At 39.6% G+C, this 20,525-nt stretch overlaps 2 protein-coding genes across 2 annotated transcripts; both read right to left on the bottom strand.

Annotated features, from left to right (window-relative positions):
• Positions 1–257: 257 nt before the first annotated feature.
• On the bottom strand, positions 258–2,810 carry LOC138839930 (melanoma-associated antigen B4-like). Its single transcript, XM_070039399.1, has 3 exons — positions 2,737–2,810; positions 1,620–1,689; positions 258–1,505 (listed from the first exon to the last, which is right to left on the bottom strand). The coding sequence occupies exon 3, from the start codon at positions 1,454–1,456 to the stop codon at positions 425–427; it is 1,032 nt and encodes a 343-aa protein (XP_069895500.1). The 5' UTR covers positions 1,457–1,505; positions 1,620–1,689; positions 2,737–2,810; the 3' UTR covers positions 258–424.
• A 13,384-nt stretch (positions 2,811–16,194) lies between these two features.
• On the bottom strand, positions 16,195–19,834 carry LOC138839697 (melanoma-associated antigen B5-like). The gene is made up of 2 exons (XM_070039273.1): positions 19,706–19,834; positions 16,195–17,515 (listed from the first exon to the last, which is right to left on the bottom strand). Exon 2 carries the CDS (start codon positions 17,453–17,455, stop codon positions 16,367–16,369), a length of 1,089 nt encoding a protein of 362 aa, XP_069895374.1. The 5' UTR covers positions 17,456–17,515; positions 19,706–19,834; the 3' UTR covers positions 16,195–16,366.
• Between the last annotated feature and the right edge of the window lie 691 nt (positions 19,835–20,525).

The raw sequence follows: 20,525 nt of genomic DNA on the forward strand, positions 1-20,525 counted from the left end.
GAAATAAATCTTCCATTAAAAGACTTGAGAAATAAGAGTTGCAACAATGGTACTACAGTGTTACATAACAAGAAAGAAAACAGAACAAGTACACAATGGAAAAACTACCTCAGAGACAACTGGATGTTGGGAGATGGTTGAAATTTATTCAAACACCAAAACTTTACCTTTAAACCCTTTTAAACAAGCAGAAATGTGAGAAGGAAATAATTTACAAAGTATAACATGAAGGAAAACAAATCTTGAACTCAATAGCTAAGTCTTAAACTACAGATCAGAGTTACAATCTTAAAACAAGGTAACAACTGTGTTACATAATAAGAAAGAATACAACAACTAAGTTTCGCTTCCTCCAGCACATACTTGAATCCCTAATAAGATTTACTGCTCTTCAAATACACAGTGAATACTACTTCCGACCCAGCTAGATGTGGGAGGAGCTGAGGGCTGCAGCATGGGAAGGGTCCTGGGCAACAAGGGAGTCCCCAGCTGTACTCCTTCCTTCTGCTCTCCCTGCCTCATCCTTCAAAGCCTCATCATACAACATAGGGAAAGTATTAAGGGGCTTATCAACAACCTTAACCAAGAACTCAAGCACTTTCATTTTGGTGGTTTCAATTCGGGCTCTGGCACCCCACAGGAATTCATAACAGGGAGGATCACTGTCAGGTATCTGGCGATACTCCAGGTATCCATCCAGCACCAAATCATTGGTGATGAGCTTTCTAGGCTCACCAAACTTTGCATACTTCATCCCATCATGAATCCCCAGGTCATTCAGGAATTTCCAAACATCTTCTTCAGTGGCACGATTGCCCTTCATAAAGATGATACCCAAGAGCATCATCACCATGCCCATCTTAGACAAGCCCCCAGTGGCACTCAGACTACTCTCACTGATGTCACCCAACTTGCTGGCAAGGGTTTCAGGTTTACTATTTGGCTTTGCTCCCTGAAAATCAATACCAAATATCCGCTCCATCTGCTGGGTTGCATTCCTGAAGATCTCAGGGAAGCGCTGCTTGTAATTTTTTTGGATGACCTTTAGCATATCTACCTGTGTAATAGGCTCTTTTATTTTAAGCTTCTCTAGCATATTTTGCACCAGTGTATTATTCTTCCTGGTGAGTGGATCTTTGAACATGCTCTTAGTGGGGGCTGCCACCTGGAAGGTACTAGAACTTTCCTCATCAGTACCTGCATTAGGGCCCTGGGCACCTACATCAGAACTAGTACAAGAAGCTCCTACATCAGCACAGGCAGATGACTGGGCTCCCTGAGACTTCTGGGGAATGCAGACACCACTGGAGCTGGGGAGGGCACCATCACCAACAGGAGAAGAGGGTGAAGACTCCACTTCCTTCTCTTTGGGGACCTGTGCACCCCAAGGACTGTCCCCGTGTTCCTGTTGACGCCTGGCACGGGAGCGATGCTTACTCTTCTGTCCCCTTGGCATGATGACTATGGTCAGATCTAGCAGGTAGGAGACCCAGCAAGACAGAAATCTGAAGGAGGAGGGGAGAAAATGTACTTGTGAGAACTATCTCCAAGGGGAGAGCTCCCTGGCTTTAACCCAGGTTCTCTCTGCAGGTTTTCTTTCTAGTTTTTGCTCTACTTACCACCCGGTCAACCTGTGTCCTCTCCAGGTCAGCCTGTGTTCTCTCCTAGTCAGCTTGTATCCTGAGACTCCTGCAGAGGAAGTTATAGAGTTTTGTGTCATGGCACTATTCAAGGTTTACTTAGGGGACCACAATAAGAAGCAGTATAATGTCAAAGTCCTCAGAATGGTATTGGTTTACACTCAGGACAATTATACCTATTTTTTGCAAGATCTAGATCCTTTCTTTGCACTGTTCTCCTGAAAGTAACAATAGTAACTTCTCTAGTAACAAAAAGGATTCATAAGAGAGCACCCCACCACTTCATTCAGGTAGATCTGGGACTCCTAGGTTTGATAAGAAAGGGTATATTTGATAGCTATTGGAAATGATCACTGTCCTCACTCTGTTTATGTGGCCTCAGAATCATTCCTTGCTCACCCCTTGACATTTTATTTGCCTAAGTCCCCCACCTCCTTAGTTCTGCAGAGAACAAATGATGGAGAAATTAGATCCTTTGTGTTGCTTGACCATACACAACAGAGTCAGGAGGGGCTCCTTATATCTGCACCCAACCCTCCTTTGAGTCTCCTCCATTTTCACAATAAGCTACACTTTAAGCTTCTAGGGCCAGTGGGGCATTAGTGGCTCACATCTATAATCCTGGCTACTCTGGAGGCTGAGATCTGAGGATCTTGGTTGGGCTTAGAAGCCAGCCAGGGCAGCAAAAGTCCATGAGCCTCTCATCTCCAATTAATTGCCAGAAAGTTGCTCAAAGTGATAGAATGCTACCTTTGAGGAGAAAAGCTCAGGAACAGCATGCCGGCACTGATTTCCAGCCCCACATTTGGGAAAAACAAACAAAACAAAAAACAATTAGGGGGCAAAAGTTTGCCACTTTGGTGAACAGAATCTACCAGCCATAGCTTAAGACCTTTGTTTATTGACATCAAGAGAAAAACTGGATCGGCCTTTTTAGTATAAATTGCAGTTCCCAAGGAATCATGGAGCCGTCGACGGACAACACCACACGTGGTCACATTTTTCATGAGAATGGACTGTAACTTGGGGAGATTCCCTGTCACAATTTCAACTCAGGTTACTCACCAAGGCCTCTGAGCAAAAATCTTTTTTTTACCTGACTAGAAGCGGAATTTCCACACGGATGCCAAATAACGGCAGCTGAGGTGGGAATTACTGCCTCCTGCTTCTATTTCCGGCCTTGAATTCCCACTTCCGGTCTTCCACTGCCACGTTCTTCTCTCATCCGGGAACCTAGTCCTCAGAACCTGGGCTGTCCGTCTTCCTTTGTTGCTGAGGGGCGGGGTTCCAAGAGAGCTGACAGGAAGGTCCCTTTGACTTCCCAGAGGCCAATGAGTTTTCTCTTTCTTGAGGTAAATCAAAGCATTCTTCACAAGATTGTTCTTTTTCCTGAGTATAGAATGGGAAATAAAGTAGAGACGTAGAAGTAGTCATGACTGAAACTTTTAAAGAAAATACTGTATATAGGGCTGGGAAGGTGGCTCAGTGGTAGAGCGCTTGCCTTGCATGCCTGAGGCCCTGGGTTCGATTCCTCAGCACCACATAAGCAAAAAGAAAAAAGCCGGAAGTGGTGCTGTGGCTCAAGTGGTAGAGCGCTAGCCTTGAGCTGAAGAGCTGAGGGACAGCGCCCAGGCCCAGAGTTCAGGCCCCATGACTGGACCCCCCCCCCAAAAAAAATAAAAAGAAAATACTATATGTAGTAGGACCTCACCAAGTAGCAATGACTGGAATTTTTAATTTTTTTAAGTGCCAGTATTGGGGCTTGAATTTAGGGCTTGATTGGCATTTTGCTCAAGGCTGCCACTCTACCATTTGAATCACACCTCTACTTCCAGCTATATTTTGGTTAATTACACATAAAAATTTCAGGGATTTCTTCCCCCCCCCTCTTCCCTCCCCCCCTCCTTCTTGGCCTGACTTTGAACTGTGATCCTCAAATCTCAGCCTTATAAGTAGCTAGGATTAAAAGCATGAGCCATCAATGCTCACCTGAGATTCTTTTTTTTTAAACCTTTTTTTTTTAATTTAATTTTATTTTATTTGTGAACATACTGTACAGAGGAGTTACAATTACATGGGCAGGATAATGCGTACATTTCTTACCAAGCATTGCAGCCTCCTCCTTTGTTTACCCTTCACATCCCTTCCCAGCCTCTCCCCTCCCCCCCAATTTTTTAAACCTTTTTTTGCCAGTTCTGAGTCTTGAACTCTGTCTCTAGTTAATTGTTACTATATTATTTCCTTAGTAGCATTAAATCTTTCTGTACCCAGGGCTATATAATTTTATTTACCTAATATTTATTTTCATTTCTTTCATCATAAAGTAATAATATTTACAAAAATCTTTATATTACTTTTTCAAAGAACTGATTATCACTAATTTGCTTCATTATTTTCTAATTAACCAGTTTTTCATTTTTATTCCTTATCGTCTACCATGTTCTTTGTGTCTAGTTTGGTGATAATGATAGTGAAGAGCCTTTTGTTTACTTAGAAAGGTTCTCTAGAATTTGAGCCATGACTCAATTCCTTCTTACTTTCTTTTTGAGATGAGATCTTGTATCTTTGCATAGTACAGCCTGGTGAATAATCTTCCTATTTACCTCTTCTGGATAGCTAAGCAAATAAGGCATGTGCCACCATGCTCTGCTATCGACTGAGCTTAACCTCTCACTACCTTTTTATTGCTCATACTGTCCTTGAAATCTTTTCATTCAGATCTCAACATCCTGAGTAGCTTGGATTATATGTTTGAGCCATCGTGGCTGGCTAAATATTTTTAATGAAATAAAATTCCTATGAGAGTGATTTGGGCTGATTCCAAAAATAGTTGGAATCAACATTTTGTGTAGTATTCAATTTTTCTTCAAGTTGAGTATATCTGTCATAATTCTCTAGAACATTTTAAATATATACAAATATATATATATTCATATACAGAAAGGGGAGTGATTATTCACACATATACCGTAGAGTGACTATAACAATACTAAAAAAAGAAATTTAAGGATATATGGGATATTTTTCTGTGGTATATTTTACTTACTAATGATAGAAGAAACTTTAATGTCTAGGTACAGATAACTGACATTCTCTTTTTGTGTGTGTGTGCTGGCCCTGGGGCTTGAACTCAGGGCCTGGATGCCATCCCTGAGCTTTTGTGCTCAATCTAGTTGGGCCACAGCAATAATTTTGGTTTTGTTGGTAGTTAATTGGAGATAAGAATCTCATAGGTTTTCCTGCCTAGGATGGCTTCAAACCACAATCCTCAAATCTCAGACTCTTGAGTAGCTAGGATTACAGGTATGAGTGCCTGGCTTTCTTTCTCCTCCCTCCCTCTCTCTCTCCCTCCTCCCCTCTCTCTTTCTCTCTCTCCCCCTCTCTCTCTTTCAGAAACAAAGTGTTTTACATAAGAAAATTCATAAAAAATAATGCTAATTAAAAATCTTCATGGATTACACAGGAAAACACAAACAATTCTAAATGTATAACTTAGTATGGATTTTAAAAATTACTAAACTTTATTTTATATTATTTTATTTGGGGCAGTACTAGGGATTGAACTAAGGACCTTATGCTAATTAAGAAGGTGCTATATATCTTGAACTATGCCTGGAGCCATTTTTGTTTCTGTTATTATTTGAAGAAGGTATTGCTTTTATACCAGGGTACAGGTATGAATATTTATCTCCCTGTTTATGTTTCCCCATAAGAGAGATTACAGACGTCTCATTTTAATGCTTGAGATGGGATCTTGGTCTTATGAAACTTTTGCCTAGGCTGGCCTAGAAATGATTGTCTTGATGTCCACTTCTCAAGTAGAAAGAATCATTTATGTGAGCTACAAGGCTCACACATTTTTTTAGACCAATTTCCATTTTACAACAAAATTGAGTGAACTATCACATCTGTCCATTACACAGATTTTCTTGGTATTGACCTCTAGTGCCACTAAGATCATATTATTTACAGTTAAGGAATATATACTAATGTGTTATTTTAAACTGAGTTCCGTAGTTCACATTCCCATTTACTCTTCTGGTTATATAGTACCAGTATACCATTGTTCCAAATGCCTTCAGTATATCAAAAATTCTCTGTACTTTATTCAACCTCCTTTATTAAAACCTCTTTTTATACCTTTGAAACCCTTATCTTTAAAAGTTATTTTCATAAATTTGTTTTTTCCAGAATGTCATAATGTGAGAATCATATAGTATGTAGCCTTTCTCAGATAGGCTAGTTTCACATAGCAATACACACTTATAGGTCACCCATGCCATTTCAGGAAAAACTTATACTTTGAAGTCTTTCCTGTGTGGGGAGCAGAAAATTTTTCTTTCACTTTTTCTATTTCTCCCTACTTTACCTCTGTTATATTAAAATAAATCCTTGCTAAAACTTCTAAAAATAATTCATTCCTTTTATCACTAGACATTGTTCTAGTGTATGAATGTATCTATTGAAGGACATCTTAGATTTTTTTTCTTTATTTGACAACTATGCATAAAAATCTGCTGGGAGTATTTTTTTGAGAAGTTTTGTGTTGATATAGCTTTCAAACTGTTAGGGGATAAACACTATGAAGTATAATTGTTAGATAATATGATAAGAATATGTTCACTGTATAAAATACTTTCACATTGTCCTTCAGTAGCTGCAGCATTCTCATCTCTCCAGCATTAAATTAGGGATCCCATTGTTACATATAATCTCAGTCACTTGGTCTTGTCAGTGTTTTGAACTTTAGCCATTTTAATAGGTATATACTGGTATCTCATTGTTTTGGATTGAAATTCCCTAATAACATATACTTAAGGATCTTTTGGTGTGCCTACTTTTTGAGAAGTAGCATCATGTCTACCTAAATATTCAACAGAATTCATCACTGAGAAGTTCAGATTGTACTTTTTTGTTAGGATGGAAAGATTATTTTAATTTCTTTCATTCAGATAAGCCTATTCAGCTATTCTATCTCTGTGAACACTTATCTAAGTACATTTTGAAGAATGATAACATTTTCTATAGGTTCACTAAATTTGAGCATAGAATTATTACAGTATTTCCTGATATACTGTTATTGGAATTGGAGTTATTACTGATGGCCTCTATTTGACTTTTATTAGAAATTTGTATCTTCCGTCTTCTTAATATGCATAGATCATTACAAACATTATTAATAATATAAAAAGTAGCTTTTAGTTTTATCAGTCGCTTATACCAATATTTTCAAATTCATTTATTTCTGATTTTATATGGGTAGTTTCTTTTTCGTTTGAATTTAATTTCATTTTTCTACCTTGCTAAGGAAGATTAAATTATTACATTAAATATTCCTTCTTTTACAATGTAAATATCCAGTGCTATAAATTTCCTTGTAAATACTGCCTCCATTGCAGCTCACATACTTGATGAACTTTATTTTCATGTACTTTCATTTAAGAAATGTTGTTATTTATTCATTTATTTCCCTTGATGAGGATTTGGAAACTGGGGCTTGTCTTGCTGGCAGTCTTGTGTGACACCCCCAGACAGATTATTTTTTTCTGGTTCTTTGTGAGATAGTGTCTCTCAGACTTTCTTGCCTGAGCTGCCTTTGAACTGCCATCCCCAAGATCTTGGCCTGCTGAGTAGCTAAGATTACAGGCATGAGCATTGATGTTTGATGAGAAATTTTTATTTTTCAATTCTTTCCAGACCTCTTCTTGGATTTGTTGTTCAATCTACTAGTATTTAAGGATCTTCCTATTGTAACTCTATTATTAATTTAGGTATATCCCATCCTAAACTTTTGAGTATATTTTATTAATTTTTTCCTTTAAATGTAACAGTGTGTGTTAAGTGGAACAGAGGGTGAAGCTTTCTGATGTATTATGTTCCATATGGTCTTTTAAAAATGTGTTGTTTATTTCTTGTGTTAAGTAATTTAACGTTATATAAAACTAGTTAATTGACTGTATGGTTCAATTTGACTACACCTTTATTGATTTTATTTGTCAGTGCATCTATCTTTTTTTTGTGAAAATACTGTACAGAGGGGTTACAATTACATGGGCAAGATAACGAGTACATTTCTTATCAAGCATTGTAGCCTCCTCCTTTGTTTCCCCTTCCCATCCCTTCCCATCCTCCTCCTGCCCCCCACCCAATCCTCCCCGCTCCCCCTCCCCCCACCCCCTACCCCCCACACCCCCCAACCCCCACACAAAAGTTGTAAAGTTCGTTTTTGACATAATGACTTGTACATCTTATTGTTGCAATGGGTCCACCAGTGCATCTATCTTTCAAGTATGCAGTAAGAGAGGCTGAAATCTTCAGCTGCATGAGTAGATTTGTCTCATCAATGTTTGCCTTATATGACTTATATGAGCACTGTGCTTTACTGCACATATCCAATAATTATTTTTATATTTTTGTAGAGAGAATTGACTCCTTTATCTTTGTTATACTTATATATTTTCCTAATTGTTTCCTTCCCCTAAATTCTATTTTTGTCTGTAATGAATATATCTAGTTTACCTTTCTTTTACTTTTTTATTTTTGGTGTCTGTCCTGAGGCTTGAACTTAGAACCTGGGTGCTATCCCTGAGCTTTTGTGCTCAAAGCTAGTGCTCTAACTCTACAGTTTGGTGGTTAATTGGATATAAGAGTCTCACCGAGTTTCCTGCATAGGCTTGTTTCAAACTGTGATTCTCAGCTTTCAGCCTCCTGAGCAGTAAAGTTTATAGATGTAAGTCTCTGGCACCCACCATTAGTTTATCTTTCTTTTCCTTTGTGTTAAAGTGAGATATCCTTTTCCAACCTTTTGCTTTTAAACTATTTATAGTTTTATATTTAATGTGAGTGTTACAGAAAGTGTACAGTTTGGTCCTGTTATTTAAAATCTTCTCTGATAGTTTTTTTTAATTTTAATTTTTTGTGAACATACTGTACAGAGGGGTTACAATTACATGGGCAAGATAATGAGTACATTTCTTATCAAGCATTGCAGCCTCCTCCTTTGTTTACCCTTCACATCCCTTCCCAGCCTCCCCCCGCCCCCCCCAGATCCCCCCACACACACCAAAGTTGTAAAGTTCGTTTTTGACATGACAACTTGTACTTCTCATAGTTGTATCGGGTCCACCTGTATCCTTAAACGACTTGTTTTTCCCCATCTCCTCCACAAATTATACCAACATCAAATATAGTGAAAGCAGGGGTTATACTGGGGGGGAGGGACATACAAAGCTACAAAGAAATAATCTTATAAATGAGTTAGAAACAAATGCATGAAAAAAAAACATTAAAATACATATCTAAGAGTTCATTTTCCTAACACCACATTATCTGACCTTTCCTGCTTAGTTTTAATCTTTTAGTTGATATATTCAGATCACTAGATTTTAAAGGTAATTGTGTTAGTTTTTAATGAATATTACAATTGGTTTTGTTTTCTATTGTCATTGTACATTTCCACTTTCTTTTCTTTCTTAAATGATCATTTCTACTTATTTAATTATTTCCATAGAACTTGAAACATACGTATGCTTTTAACTGATCCAGCCAACTTCCAAAATACTTTTCCATTTCACAAGTCATGCAGAAATATTATAAGGGAGTATTCTAAGTTTTTTTCTCCTGTGTGTTAGCATATAATTCAAATTCATTTTTCTTATTTGTTAGATAAGCCATTCAAAATATTGACGTTATTCATTTAAAACTGTAGATGGTAGATCAATTAGGGATAGAACAATGATCTGGGCATCAGTGGATCATACCTATAATTGTAGTTATTCAGGAGACTGAGATTTGAAGATCATGGTTCAAAGCCAGCTGGGCAGGGAAGTCCATGAGCTAATTTATCAAGAAAAAGCCAGAAATGGAGCTTGGATCAAGTGGTAGAACACTAGCTTTGGATACAAAATGAAATATTTTACCTTCATCTATGCTGTAACATGCTTCCTTTTATTATATAGATCTGAGTTTCTGATTTACATCATTTTTGTTCTCACAAAAGAACGTATTTCAATAAATTTTGCAAGGCACATTTACTAGTGTTGAAGTTCCTCAATGTAGTATGTATGTTTGAAAGAATCTTTCTCTTATTCACTCTGAAGGAAAATTTTGATGGTTAAATTCTATGCTACTTTGTTTAATTTTTATTGTAAAGATGATATACATAGAGGTTACAGCTATGTAAGTCCAGTAATGAGTACATTTCTTTTTGAAAAGTGTCATTCCCTCCCTCATTTTCTCCCAGGTTTTCCTCTCCCAATCTCCCTCCCTCCCAAATGGTATGGTTCATTTCCAATATACTATCTAGTGAGTATCCCTGGTTCACCCTCTGCCCCATTGTTTCAGTGCTTCCCTTCCACCTCCCCACCAATCAGATAAACTTATATATGAGACAAAGGGTACAGAAATCAAAAACAGCAACAAAAGGGAATAAACCCAAGAGAAAAATGAAAAAAAAAGAACTGAAAGCAGTACAATAAAATTCCACTAGTTTCCATTTCTTGGAGTTCATTTTGATAAGCATCATTGTATATGATCATATGCATACAGCTATTGAACCTGTAGGCATCCATCCCTAGAAGACCATATGGGCACAACCATGTACTGGAGAGAAGGTTTATAAAGAAGTTTATTACAGAGGCCACAGGAGAGGGAGCAATAAGGTACCTGTCCCCATGAAGGTGGATCCTTGTAACACCAGAGCTAGAGGTGGGAGGTACTCTGTCTGCACAGCTAGGTCTGGACAGAGCTATCTAGGAGAAACTGCAGGGAGGCCCAGAGGAAGTTCTTTTTTGTAATGGGCATAGTGGAGTATAGATCTGGGTGGAAGGCGTTCTGCTGATGCAGCTGGGGTACAGATACATGCTGCACGTGGAAGTAAAGTGGGAGGGGCTGAGGACCTGAGATGGAGGGAATGCTAACAGAGCCCTTGTGATCCTCTCCTAAGAATGTACTCCTTTGGTCTCACTGTGAATATTTAGAGTACTGTTTATGTCCAGGTATTTTTATTTGAGAATTATGTGAATTGATTTTTTCTCCTAATTTCTCTTCCATCTGCTCATTGTTAGTATATGGAAAAGATAATAATCTTTTGCATCAATTTTACATACTGCTACTTTGCTGAAAGTATGTATGAGCTCTAGGAGTCTGGGGATGACATAATCTACAAATACAGTTGCTTTGACTCCTCTCTTTCCTATTTGGATCACTTTTATATCTTTCTCTTGCCTTATTTCTGGTTAGGAATTTCCATACTGTCTTGAATAAAATGCAGAGAGTAGACATCCTTGTCTTATTTTAGAAAATAAATAACAACAACATACATTCTGTTTTTCTTGTTATTGAAGATGACTTTTTCCTCTCAGCAGTGTGCTACATCCCTCAGGTCGCTTGACTCATTCTGAACCAGTTCCTGTGGCAATCTGGGATACGCAAGTATAATATTTCTTCTCTGTGGAGAAATAGCACTCTGCCTCTTTAAATCTTGCCTTTTGTCCTGTTTAATTTAGTCTTGTGATACTTCACTCACTAAAATAAGAAAGAATGGAGGAGGCCTCTAACTTCTTTGTCTCTGAAGTTGCTCCTGTGATGCTGTCCTACTATTTGTAGCCATTGTATGACTCTGAATTCTGCCACTGGATTCTGGGTGTATAGGAGAGTTCTTTCCCTAGGTAATGTGGGAGGTTTTCCAAAAAAAAAAAAAAGAGTATTGAGGTTGAAGAAATCATCTGTCAAACCTTAACATAGAGAGTCTTGTAAGGATCCCCATTAGATTGCTTCCTGGATCCTAACCTTCAGCCCATCAGACTGTGCTTTCACTTACTAGGTGCTAAAGGGACTGCCTCTGCCACTTACTGGATGTTGGGATAACAGACTGTAATTTCCTTATAAGGCCAAAGACATTTCTCTCCATCCAGGGAAGGCATCAAGGATTTTCTCTGCCTCAGGATTCCCTCATGAGACAGGGTCATCTGCTCAGCTCTCCTGAGTCACAGAATACAGAACTGTGAAGGGATATGAGACAATTTATTTCAAATAAGTTCCAGTGAAGCATTTTTCCTCTGCTCTGATAGGTAGGAAGGGGAATGCTGCTGCCACTGGAAGAAAATCACTCATCAGAGGACAGATACACTGTGCTAGACTCACAAGGTTTCTTGGGAACTAAACATTGATCTACTGGGCATAGGCACAACAACGGCTCTTCTTACTTGATTTTGAGAGAGCTATGGGTGGACCCCACCCATAGAGTGAAGAAGAGCAATGTATTGAAATGGTTTTTCTGTAGGTGGGCATCGATCCATCTATATGAGCTTGGGCTCATGAGTGTATACACAGGGTTGCCTGTGTTCAGCTCATGGGACATGGTTCTCAGCGGTTTGCTTAGGTTCTAGAAGCATGGGTGTTTAAAAGAAACTCTTTCTCACTATGATTGATTAAGTTCCTTTCTGGGAGCAGTGGATTTAAGAAGTTCTGGACCTTTGTGTTGGATTATTGTACTGGTCAGCTTGTACTTTCTACTGGGGGTACTTTGTGCTGTATAGGTGTGGAGAAATAACCAGCTCAGTATCAAGGCAAACAATAGCAACAACTACAAAACAGAAAGCAGAGAGCTTCTATATTCACTACACAGAAGTCTATTACCCACTCAGAGCTCCTTCTGGATGCAATTAGTCACTTGCTTCCTTTGCCTGCAGATCTGACAATATTTTGTTCCTTGCTAGTTTCCATCTCTGTATTGATGAATTACTGTTTGTGAAAATTCCTAAGCTATCATTTCCTTTTTAGCTGCACACCTGTAGCTTTTCCATGGGAAAAAAGAACTGTGGTTGTCAGCAGTCCATCAAAATGGGCTCTTCCTTGTTCAATATGTTTAAATAGATTGACAGCAAAATGTTAGCCTACATAGTGTACATTATCAGGGGACTGTCCTATTACTTTGGTATATAATACCCATGTGATTACCAGTATGACCTACTGTTAACTTTGGTATAAGAATTCCCTCAGACTAAAATCTCATGTCCAGTCCAAGCTTAAGGTAGAATATGTGAGGAAATTGAAGAACAATTAGGTTTTCTGCAGCAATTCCCCCTCTGGCCCCATTGCTTATATCCCAACCTTAATGCAAAATTTTCACCTTCCATAGATCCCCCAAACCCTGATCCTATTACAATGTCAACTCAAAATTCAGTGCTTAAAAATCTAAATCAGGGCCACCAAGTGAGAAGGCTGTTGGGTTATGGGACTTAAATATAGCAATTGGGCAAAATATGCCTTTGTACATGGATCTATGAAAGAAAAGAGAAAGCGGGGCTGGGAAGGTGGCTCAGGGGTAGAATGCTTGTCTTGCATGCATATGGTCCTGGGTTTGATTCCTCAGCACCACATAAGCAGAAAAAGCTGGAAGTGGCGCTGTGGTTCAAGTGGTAGAATGCTAGCCTTGAGCTGAAGAGCTGAGGGACAGCGCCCAGGCCCAGAGCTCAGGCCCACTGACCGACAAAAAGAGAGAGAGAGAGAGAGAGAGAGAGAGAGAGAGAGAGAGAGAGAGAGAGAGAGAGAGAGAGAGAGAGAGAGAGAGAGAGAGAGAAGGCACCACACATCAGTAGGATATTCATAAGATAATAGTTGTATTATAAATGTATGCATATAAACTTAGAGATACAAAATGCTAACTGGCTCATACCTGTAATCCTAGCTTCTCAGGAGGTTGAGATCTGAGGATTGCAGTTCGATGCCAGCCTAGGAACAAATAAGTCCATGAGACTCTTATCTCTAATTAACCACAGAATTCAGAAGTGGAGCTGTGACTCAAGTGGTAGAGCACTAGCCTGGAACACTGTTCAAACCCCAGGACTGAAAAGAAAGGAAAGAAAGAAGGAAGGAAAGGGAGAAAGAAAAGGTAACTGTAATACAACAGTTCTGAAATCACAATGAATAATTTTAATCAGTCCCTTGATAAAATTTCAAGCTTAAAAATGATAACTTTGTCCAGTGGCTCCATTCTGTGGGGTTTTATTTCCATCTTCAGTCATAATTCCTGTTTTATGGAGAGGAGCACAAGTTTGCATTTGAGTATATGAAACAGTGTCTTGCAAATTTGTGGTCATGTGCACTAACTTAAGTACCTGGACCATGTGACTTGCCCTCCCCAGCAGAAAATTTTCTCTGCAGTGTCTAGGATTGAAGAATAAATGTTATGCCAGGTATGGTGATGACTGCCAGTAATCCCAGACAGTCAATAGGCCAAAGGTAGAAGGATCATGTTTTCTAAGCCAAGTCAGGCTTACTCTATATGAAAAACAAACAAATCATAAAGTCCTGGGGTTATAGCTCAAGTGCTAGGGCATTTGTCTAGCAAGCAAGGCCCTGGGTTTATTTCCCACACACAAAATAAACAAAACACCCATCATGGACTAAATCTGTTGACACTTATTACGGGGCTTCTCAGTATCCAGAACTATGAGAATTAAATAATTCTTAGGATTGTCTGTGTCCCTGTCTGCAATATCTGCCAATCTACCCTAAGAAAAAGTGTCTTATGGAACACTGAACAAATTTAAAAGATTTTTATTCCACTTGTGGCACCTTCTGACATGGAATTTACACTTCCATGATTGACTATTCCTCCACCCCTGTTACATGAAAATTCTATCAAACTAGGGACATGCAGTTTCTCAAAGCCTCAAAGACCCTACTCTGCAAATTTCCACTTGATCACTCTCATAAAGAACACCCTTATGCTAACTCATTCTTTTCACTTTACCTCTAAGTCACAGTATTCCTGCATTTCATGGGCTCAAAATATGAATAAAAAAAGGCTGGGTCTTTAGCTTAGCTTCCCTTAGTACACTAATTCAAAACACTAACACAGCCTTCCAAAGAATATATTCTTGCAATTCAAGTTGCTAGAATTGGTGACAAGAGAGAAGTCCTTCCATCTTTCTGTCTATCCCATCTGTCTCTATTTGCATTCATAATAGCCTTAACAGTAATTTATTCTTAAGTAAAGTCTGCTGAATTTTACTAAAGATAAACTAATTTTAATGCTGCTTTAATGCAATGGATTCAACCATCCCAGTTCATGTCCAAAATTGTCATAGTTACTTTTGCACTTCTCACGTTAAGAGACCATTACTCTTTATCAGAAACTCCTTGTAAAAATGTATAAAATTCTTATTTCCAATATATGTTCATCAGCACAATGAGAAAAAAGAGTCCAAGACACTGGCCCAATTCCCAGGAGAAATTTTTTTTTTCCCAGTGTACTCATAAACCTCAGGCCTAACCACCTGTCCCTGAGCTGTTTTTCCTTCCATGCTACCAGTATACCACCTGGGCCACAGTTCCACTGCTGGCTCTTTGGTAGTTTATTGTAGCTAGGAGTCTCACAGACTTTCTTGTTGTTCTGACTTTAAACCACGATCCTCAGATCTCAGTCTCCAGAGTAGCTAGGATTATAGGCATGAACCACTGATGGCTAGCACTTTGCATGTTCTTAAGAGTAGGATCCCATCTTTGGGTGTCTCTACAACAAAAGATAGAGACAAGTGTTTGTGTTCTTTCTTCTCTTTTTCACTGGTCACTTGTGTCCACTGTGGTTTGTTCTCTCTCCTGTGTTAGGCTACAGTTAAGTATACAATCCAACAAGGGAAGCAAATGAGGAACTGAATCTATTTACACCTTAACCTGGGACTTCTCAGCCTCCAGAACTTGGAAGACTAAATGTCTGCTCAGCTTAATTTTGCCCTTTTTCCAAACTTCCCATCATCCTAAACTCAGTCACGAGTATTTGCTTATGGCACCCAAGGAGACTTAATGATTTTAGTCTTTCAACTGTGAGACACCTTCTGAGAGCATGGAATTTACTACTTCCCTGACTCGGAGTGGCCCACCACCCATATTAGATGAAAATTCAAACAAATGACATTTGCATTTTAACAAACTCCCAAAGGCCTTTCATTGCTCATTTCCACTTGATAGTTCTGATTTAAAAAACCCACCTTCATGATCACTCATTTCTTTACATCTAAGACATAGAAGGTAGTTGAGCATTTTCCATGTAGAGCTGCATCTTATGGGCTGAAAATTAGTACAAGCAAGGACTGAGTAAACTAGTTTAACTTCTGTTAGTATATCAAGCCTAACACCCTCAAGAAATACTTGAAAAAAAATACAAACATCAGTATGTTTTTTTGATTTTTTAAATTTTTGGGGGGGTTCCGGTCGTGGGGCCTGAACTCTGGGCCTGGGTGCTGTACCTCAGCTCTTCAGCTCAAGGCTAACGCTCTACCACTTGAGCCACACCACCACTTCTGGCTTTTTTCTTTTTGCTTAATGTGGTGCTGAGGAATCGAACCCAGGGCCTCAGGCATGCAAGGCAAGCGCTCTACCACTAAGCCACCTTCCCAGCCCCAAACATCACTATGTTTTATAAACATTTTAGTTCAACTTTTTTTTAAAAAAAGGTTTGAAACCAATTTTAGCCAAACAACAGTAAGAGCAACAAGGAAAAGCAAGGATGAACCATGTTTAACTATTTACCACAAAAACATTCTCTACTTTATTATTTTCACCAAAATTCGCATTGTGATGGTTGTATTTTTTTATTTGGCCAATTTTACAGCTTCAGATTCAACTGATGTAGGATGACTTGTTGGAGGAATGGCATTAGAAACTGCACAAGCTTTGATAATGGTGTCAGGCTTGTGTGTTTCTAGGTTCAGGGCTCCTTTCTAATCGTTCTCAGAATCTTCACAAATAGAAGCAAAGAAAGAAGGAGCAAGTTCATTAATCTTTGCCAAAAACCTGAAGACTTCCATCTCATTAGTTTCAGCATAGGCTTGAGGACCCCACAGGAACTCATAGCGTGGAGGCTCACTGTTGGGCACCTGCCGGGACTCTAGGTACTTCAGCCTCACCAAATCTTGCATGATGAGTTTCTTGGGCTCTCCAAAGGCATAGTGCTTCTTCCCAGGGTATACTTGCATCAACTTTAGGAATTTCCAGATGTCTTCCTCATTGACACAGTTACCCTTCAATAATATCATACCTAGGAGATTCATCACGAAACCAGCCTTGGGGTAGCCTTTGCCAGGACGTACTCTCCCATTGTTGGGGAGTTTCAATTTGGTCACAAGATTATATGTGTCAGGGCTCACTTCTCTCACTTCGACTGCGAAGACGGCAGAGAGGTGCTCACAGGCTTTCCTGAAGATCTCCTCAAAATCCATTTTACAGTCTGAGTCAATGATATTCAACATTTCTTCCTTGGTAGTGAGCTTCTTCACATTAAACTTTGAGAGTATGAACTTCTCCAGGAACCCAACCTCTCTGGATACAAGATGTAGGTGTGAAAACTCTGTATAGCAAGATTTCTCAGAAGGTGTTTCTTGAACTTCTTCTTGGATTTTACTGCCAGATGCACCTATGGCAATAGCAGCAGTAGACAATGCTGCAGAAACAGCCTCATCTGATGACAGTGCAGATGGTACTTGAGAAACACCCTCATCAGTAGGAGCCAAATGAGGTGCTGCAGAGACCCATACATCATTAGAGGCAGAAGATGTTGTAGCAGAAATACCTTCATCAGTATGGCCAGTAGATAGGGATGTTGAAACAGCACCAGCAGTAGCTCCAGCTGACGGGGTTTCCCTAACTCCTTGAGGAGTGCTACATGACTCAGCTATGGGCATCATGGAAGATGTAGCACATTCTTCAGCTATCATTAATATTTCTTCAGCACACCTACAAATCCGGGTATGACAACGAGCCTGGCGGCGCTTCTCTCGTGCAATGAGCTTACTTTGCTGACCTCGAGGCATGATGACTTTTGTAGGGAAAAGAGGAAAATGTGTATGCCAGAAAGGTTCTGAATCAGCAACCTGGAGGAGGGAGAATTAAATTGTATGAGTACCTTCAGTAGGGAGAATGCTGATTAGTTTTAACCAAGGCCCATCTGAAGTTTTCAATGAGATCAGTGTTTACTAGCAACTCCAAAGGCATTTATTTTTATCTGCATGTTTCCTATGAAGCAAGACACAATAATTCTTAGGCTATAGTTTTCCATGCATAAGTAGGCTGGATACGGTGAGGGGAGGGACTAGTTTTAAAGGCCCTCTGATTTGAAATTTGGGATCTCCCCATCTGAAGTCAAAAATCACCACAGCAACTGTGGAAAAAGTATAATGTTCTCCCTTCTGATGTTCTGGCCCAGCAAATAATAATCTAAGATGTCCTTGAAACTCTTGAGGGAGAATTGAAGGAGTTTTTCAGTCTGCCATTCCTTTCACAGTTATAATGTGGAACCCTCTCTGTCATTCACTTATTGAACATGCAAGAGTCCATCTGGAAGTCACTTCAACTTCAAGTAGTATTTGATACATTTTCTTCAATTTTACTGACTGGTCATTGCACCCTCACCAGAATTCAAGTTTTAGAATTGCTATCCCTCAAGCTGACAGTACTGGCCTTGGCTTTCTAGGACTGAATGTATGAGTTGGTTTCTAATTCTTTGTCTGCACCATGTTGCATGGTACAGATCTTGACCTCTGAACTATCACTACACTAGAATATCTTGCTGGGATCTCCTGAGAATATATCAGAAAATGATGGCCACCTAATGAGCCACTGATGTCATGAGGCTGAGAATATGGGAGGTACTAGATGCTAACTGCCTGATATAGTCCTCACATGATGGTCCTCACCTTAGTGCTAAGAAATACCTAGAAATTCTTCTATTTTGACCTTTAGTCCATCAGTGTTAGATTATATCCCTCACCACTGTTAACAACACCTTATATCATGGGAGGAAAATGAGTACAAATCATAATATGTTTGAATAGACATGCAACCAACAGTGTGGTGGTTCACTCAATCTCCCATGGGGTCTTCAGCTACACTTCAGGATATTCTTGAGAAGTTTCAATATATTGACACAAGGATGTGACACTCTACCCCAAACCCTGGGTCCCTGAAATCTTCTTGTTAAAATTATCTTGGTAGACTTGTCTGGGGATGGCAGGGCCTGGCTGAGTGCACACAACCTCATTGTTATAGAATCAGTAGTTTTCTCAGAAATCAGGCAAAGCCAGAACATTCTGGAATCCATGTGAACATAACACTCTTTTATTTATTTTGGTGATTTTTAAGTTTAAGGTTTCTTTTCCGGGGATAGAATTGATCCTGGGGCTTGAACTTGGTGTCTGGATGCTATCCTTGAGCCATTTTGCTCAAGGCTAGCATTCTACTACCTGAGCCACAGCCCCACTTCTAGAGTTTTAATGGTTAATTGGAGATAGAGACTCATGGGCTTTCCTGCCCATCACTGGCTTTCAACTGCAATTCTCAGAATAGCCTCCTTCAAACAGTTTCCTGAATAACTAGGATTACATTCATGAACCACCTGCACTTGACTTTTTTTAAGTACTGGCTATGGATATTAAGACCATGTGCTTTATAACCAGTCCTCTTCCTCTGGTTATACTCCCTCTTCTGACTTGAACCCATCCATACACTTCCCCTAGTCACTTAACTAAACCTTTTTGATCTCTTTACTATCATGGAGGAAACATAGCTTTACACCTGCCGACCCTCCTCTAGCTCTCACCCATGAGTGCCACACCTTCTCTTCTGGTATTCTTTTCTTCTTACCTGCCTTTCTTCCATCCCTTCTTGTCCCTCCCCCAACATTACACTTCAAAAGAAGCCTTTGTTCCCCATACCTTCACTTTGGAAAAAAGTTAACACTGATGGACCACCATGGCGAGGAATACTGAGAGCCACAAAAAGGGTCTTCTGGTAAAATCTCCCATTGAAAGGTTCTTAACCAACCAACAGTTACAATGTTACTTTAGATGTTTTATAACTGCAGAAATGGAGCCACATTCGTTTGTTTTTTTTTTACCCTCATGAGCCTGAGACCCTAAGGCAAAAATGAGTGAGCGTTAAAATGGCTTCCGTCTGTATCTTGTAGTTTCTTTTGTTGATTGGGAACAAGTATATTGTCTTATAGAGAAAGAAGGGGGCACTCTTTTGAGATACGGGTTTATGTCATTGTCTTCCAACCTCCTTACCGCTCCTTCTTCAAGAAACTAGAACTTCTCCCAGGCTTAGCGACACCCAGCAGCCAGGCTGTGAGCCGCTCCGTTTCCTGAAATTCTCCAACTGGAAGTGGCAGCTCTTCCAGAAGTTACATTCTTTGTTTCAGAACATTCTAATTTGACTGGTCCTTGCTTTAGGCGCCTCTCTCAGCCATTCTCCCCACCCCCACCCCATTATGAGGTCACTGTATTCCTGAGCTCCTTCTCCGGAAACAATCTTGACTGTTCCGACACAGCACACGCTAAAGAGCACTTGCTTAGCAAACACAAGGCCCCCAAGTTTCATTCCAATATTTCAAAAGAAAAAGTCAGTCATAAAGTTATCGCACTAGTAGCCATTTGTAGGGTATGTGACTAGACCATACGCCAATCATTTATAGATGTGGTAATCATCCAGGTCCTCAAGAAAGCATCGATATATTTCCCTCACGCCCCACCTCCCCCCCCCCGACGCCCCCTGCCAGTACTGGGGTTTAAATTCATTTGATTTCAGGGACTTACGTTCTCCATGGCTTTTAGGGAGAGCCCTACACTCTACCACTTGAGTTACATACCTCTACTACTGGCTTTTTGTTGGATCACTGAATAGAAGCATGATCATCAGAGCTTAGCTGGCTGTGTAGCTAGGATTATAGGAATGAGCTAGCAGAGCCTGGCTTGCTCCCATCTCTTTAAAGACTCTTCCAAATGCAACATCGCTACATTTTTTTTTTCTTTTCTGGTAATGCTTGGAATTTAACTCAGAAACTTATTCTTGCTTGCCTGACCCTCTGTCACTTATCCATTAGCCTCA

Source organism: Dipodomys merriami, unplaced genomic scaffold, assembly GCF_024711535.1.
Source record: "Dipodomys merriami isolate MVZ:Mamm:240054 unplaced genomic scaffold, mDipMer1.0.p SCAF_3, whole genome shotgun sequence".
Lineage (NCBI taxonomy): Eukaryota > Metazoa > Chordata > Mammalia > Rodentia > Heteromyidae > Dipodomys > Dipodomys merriami.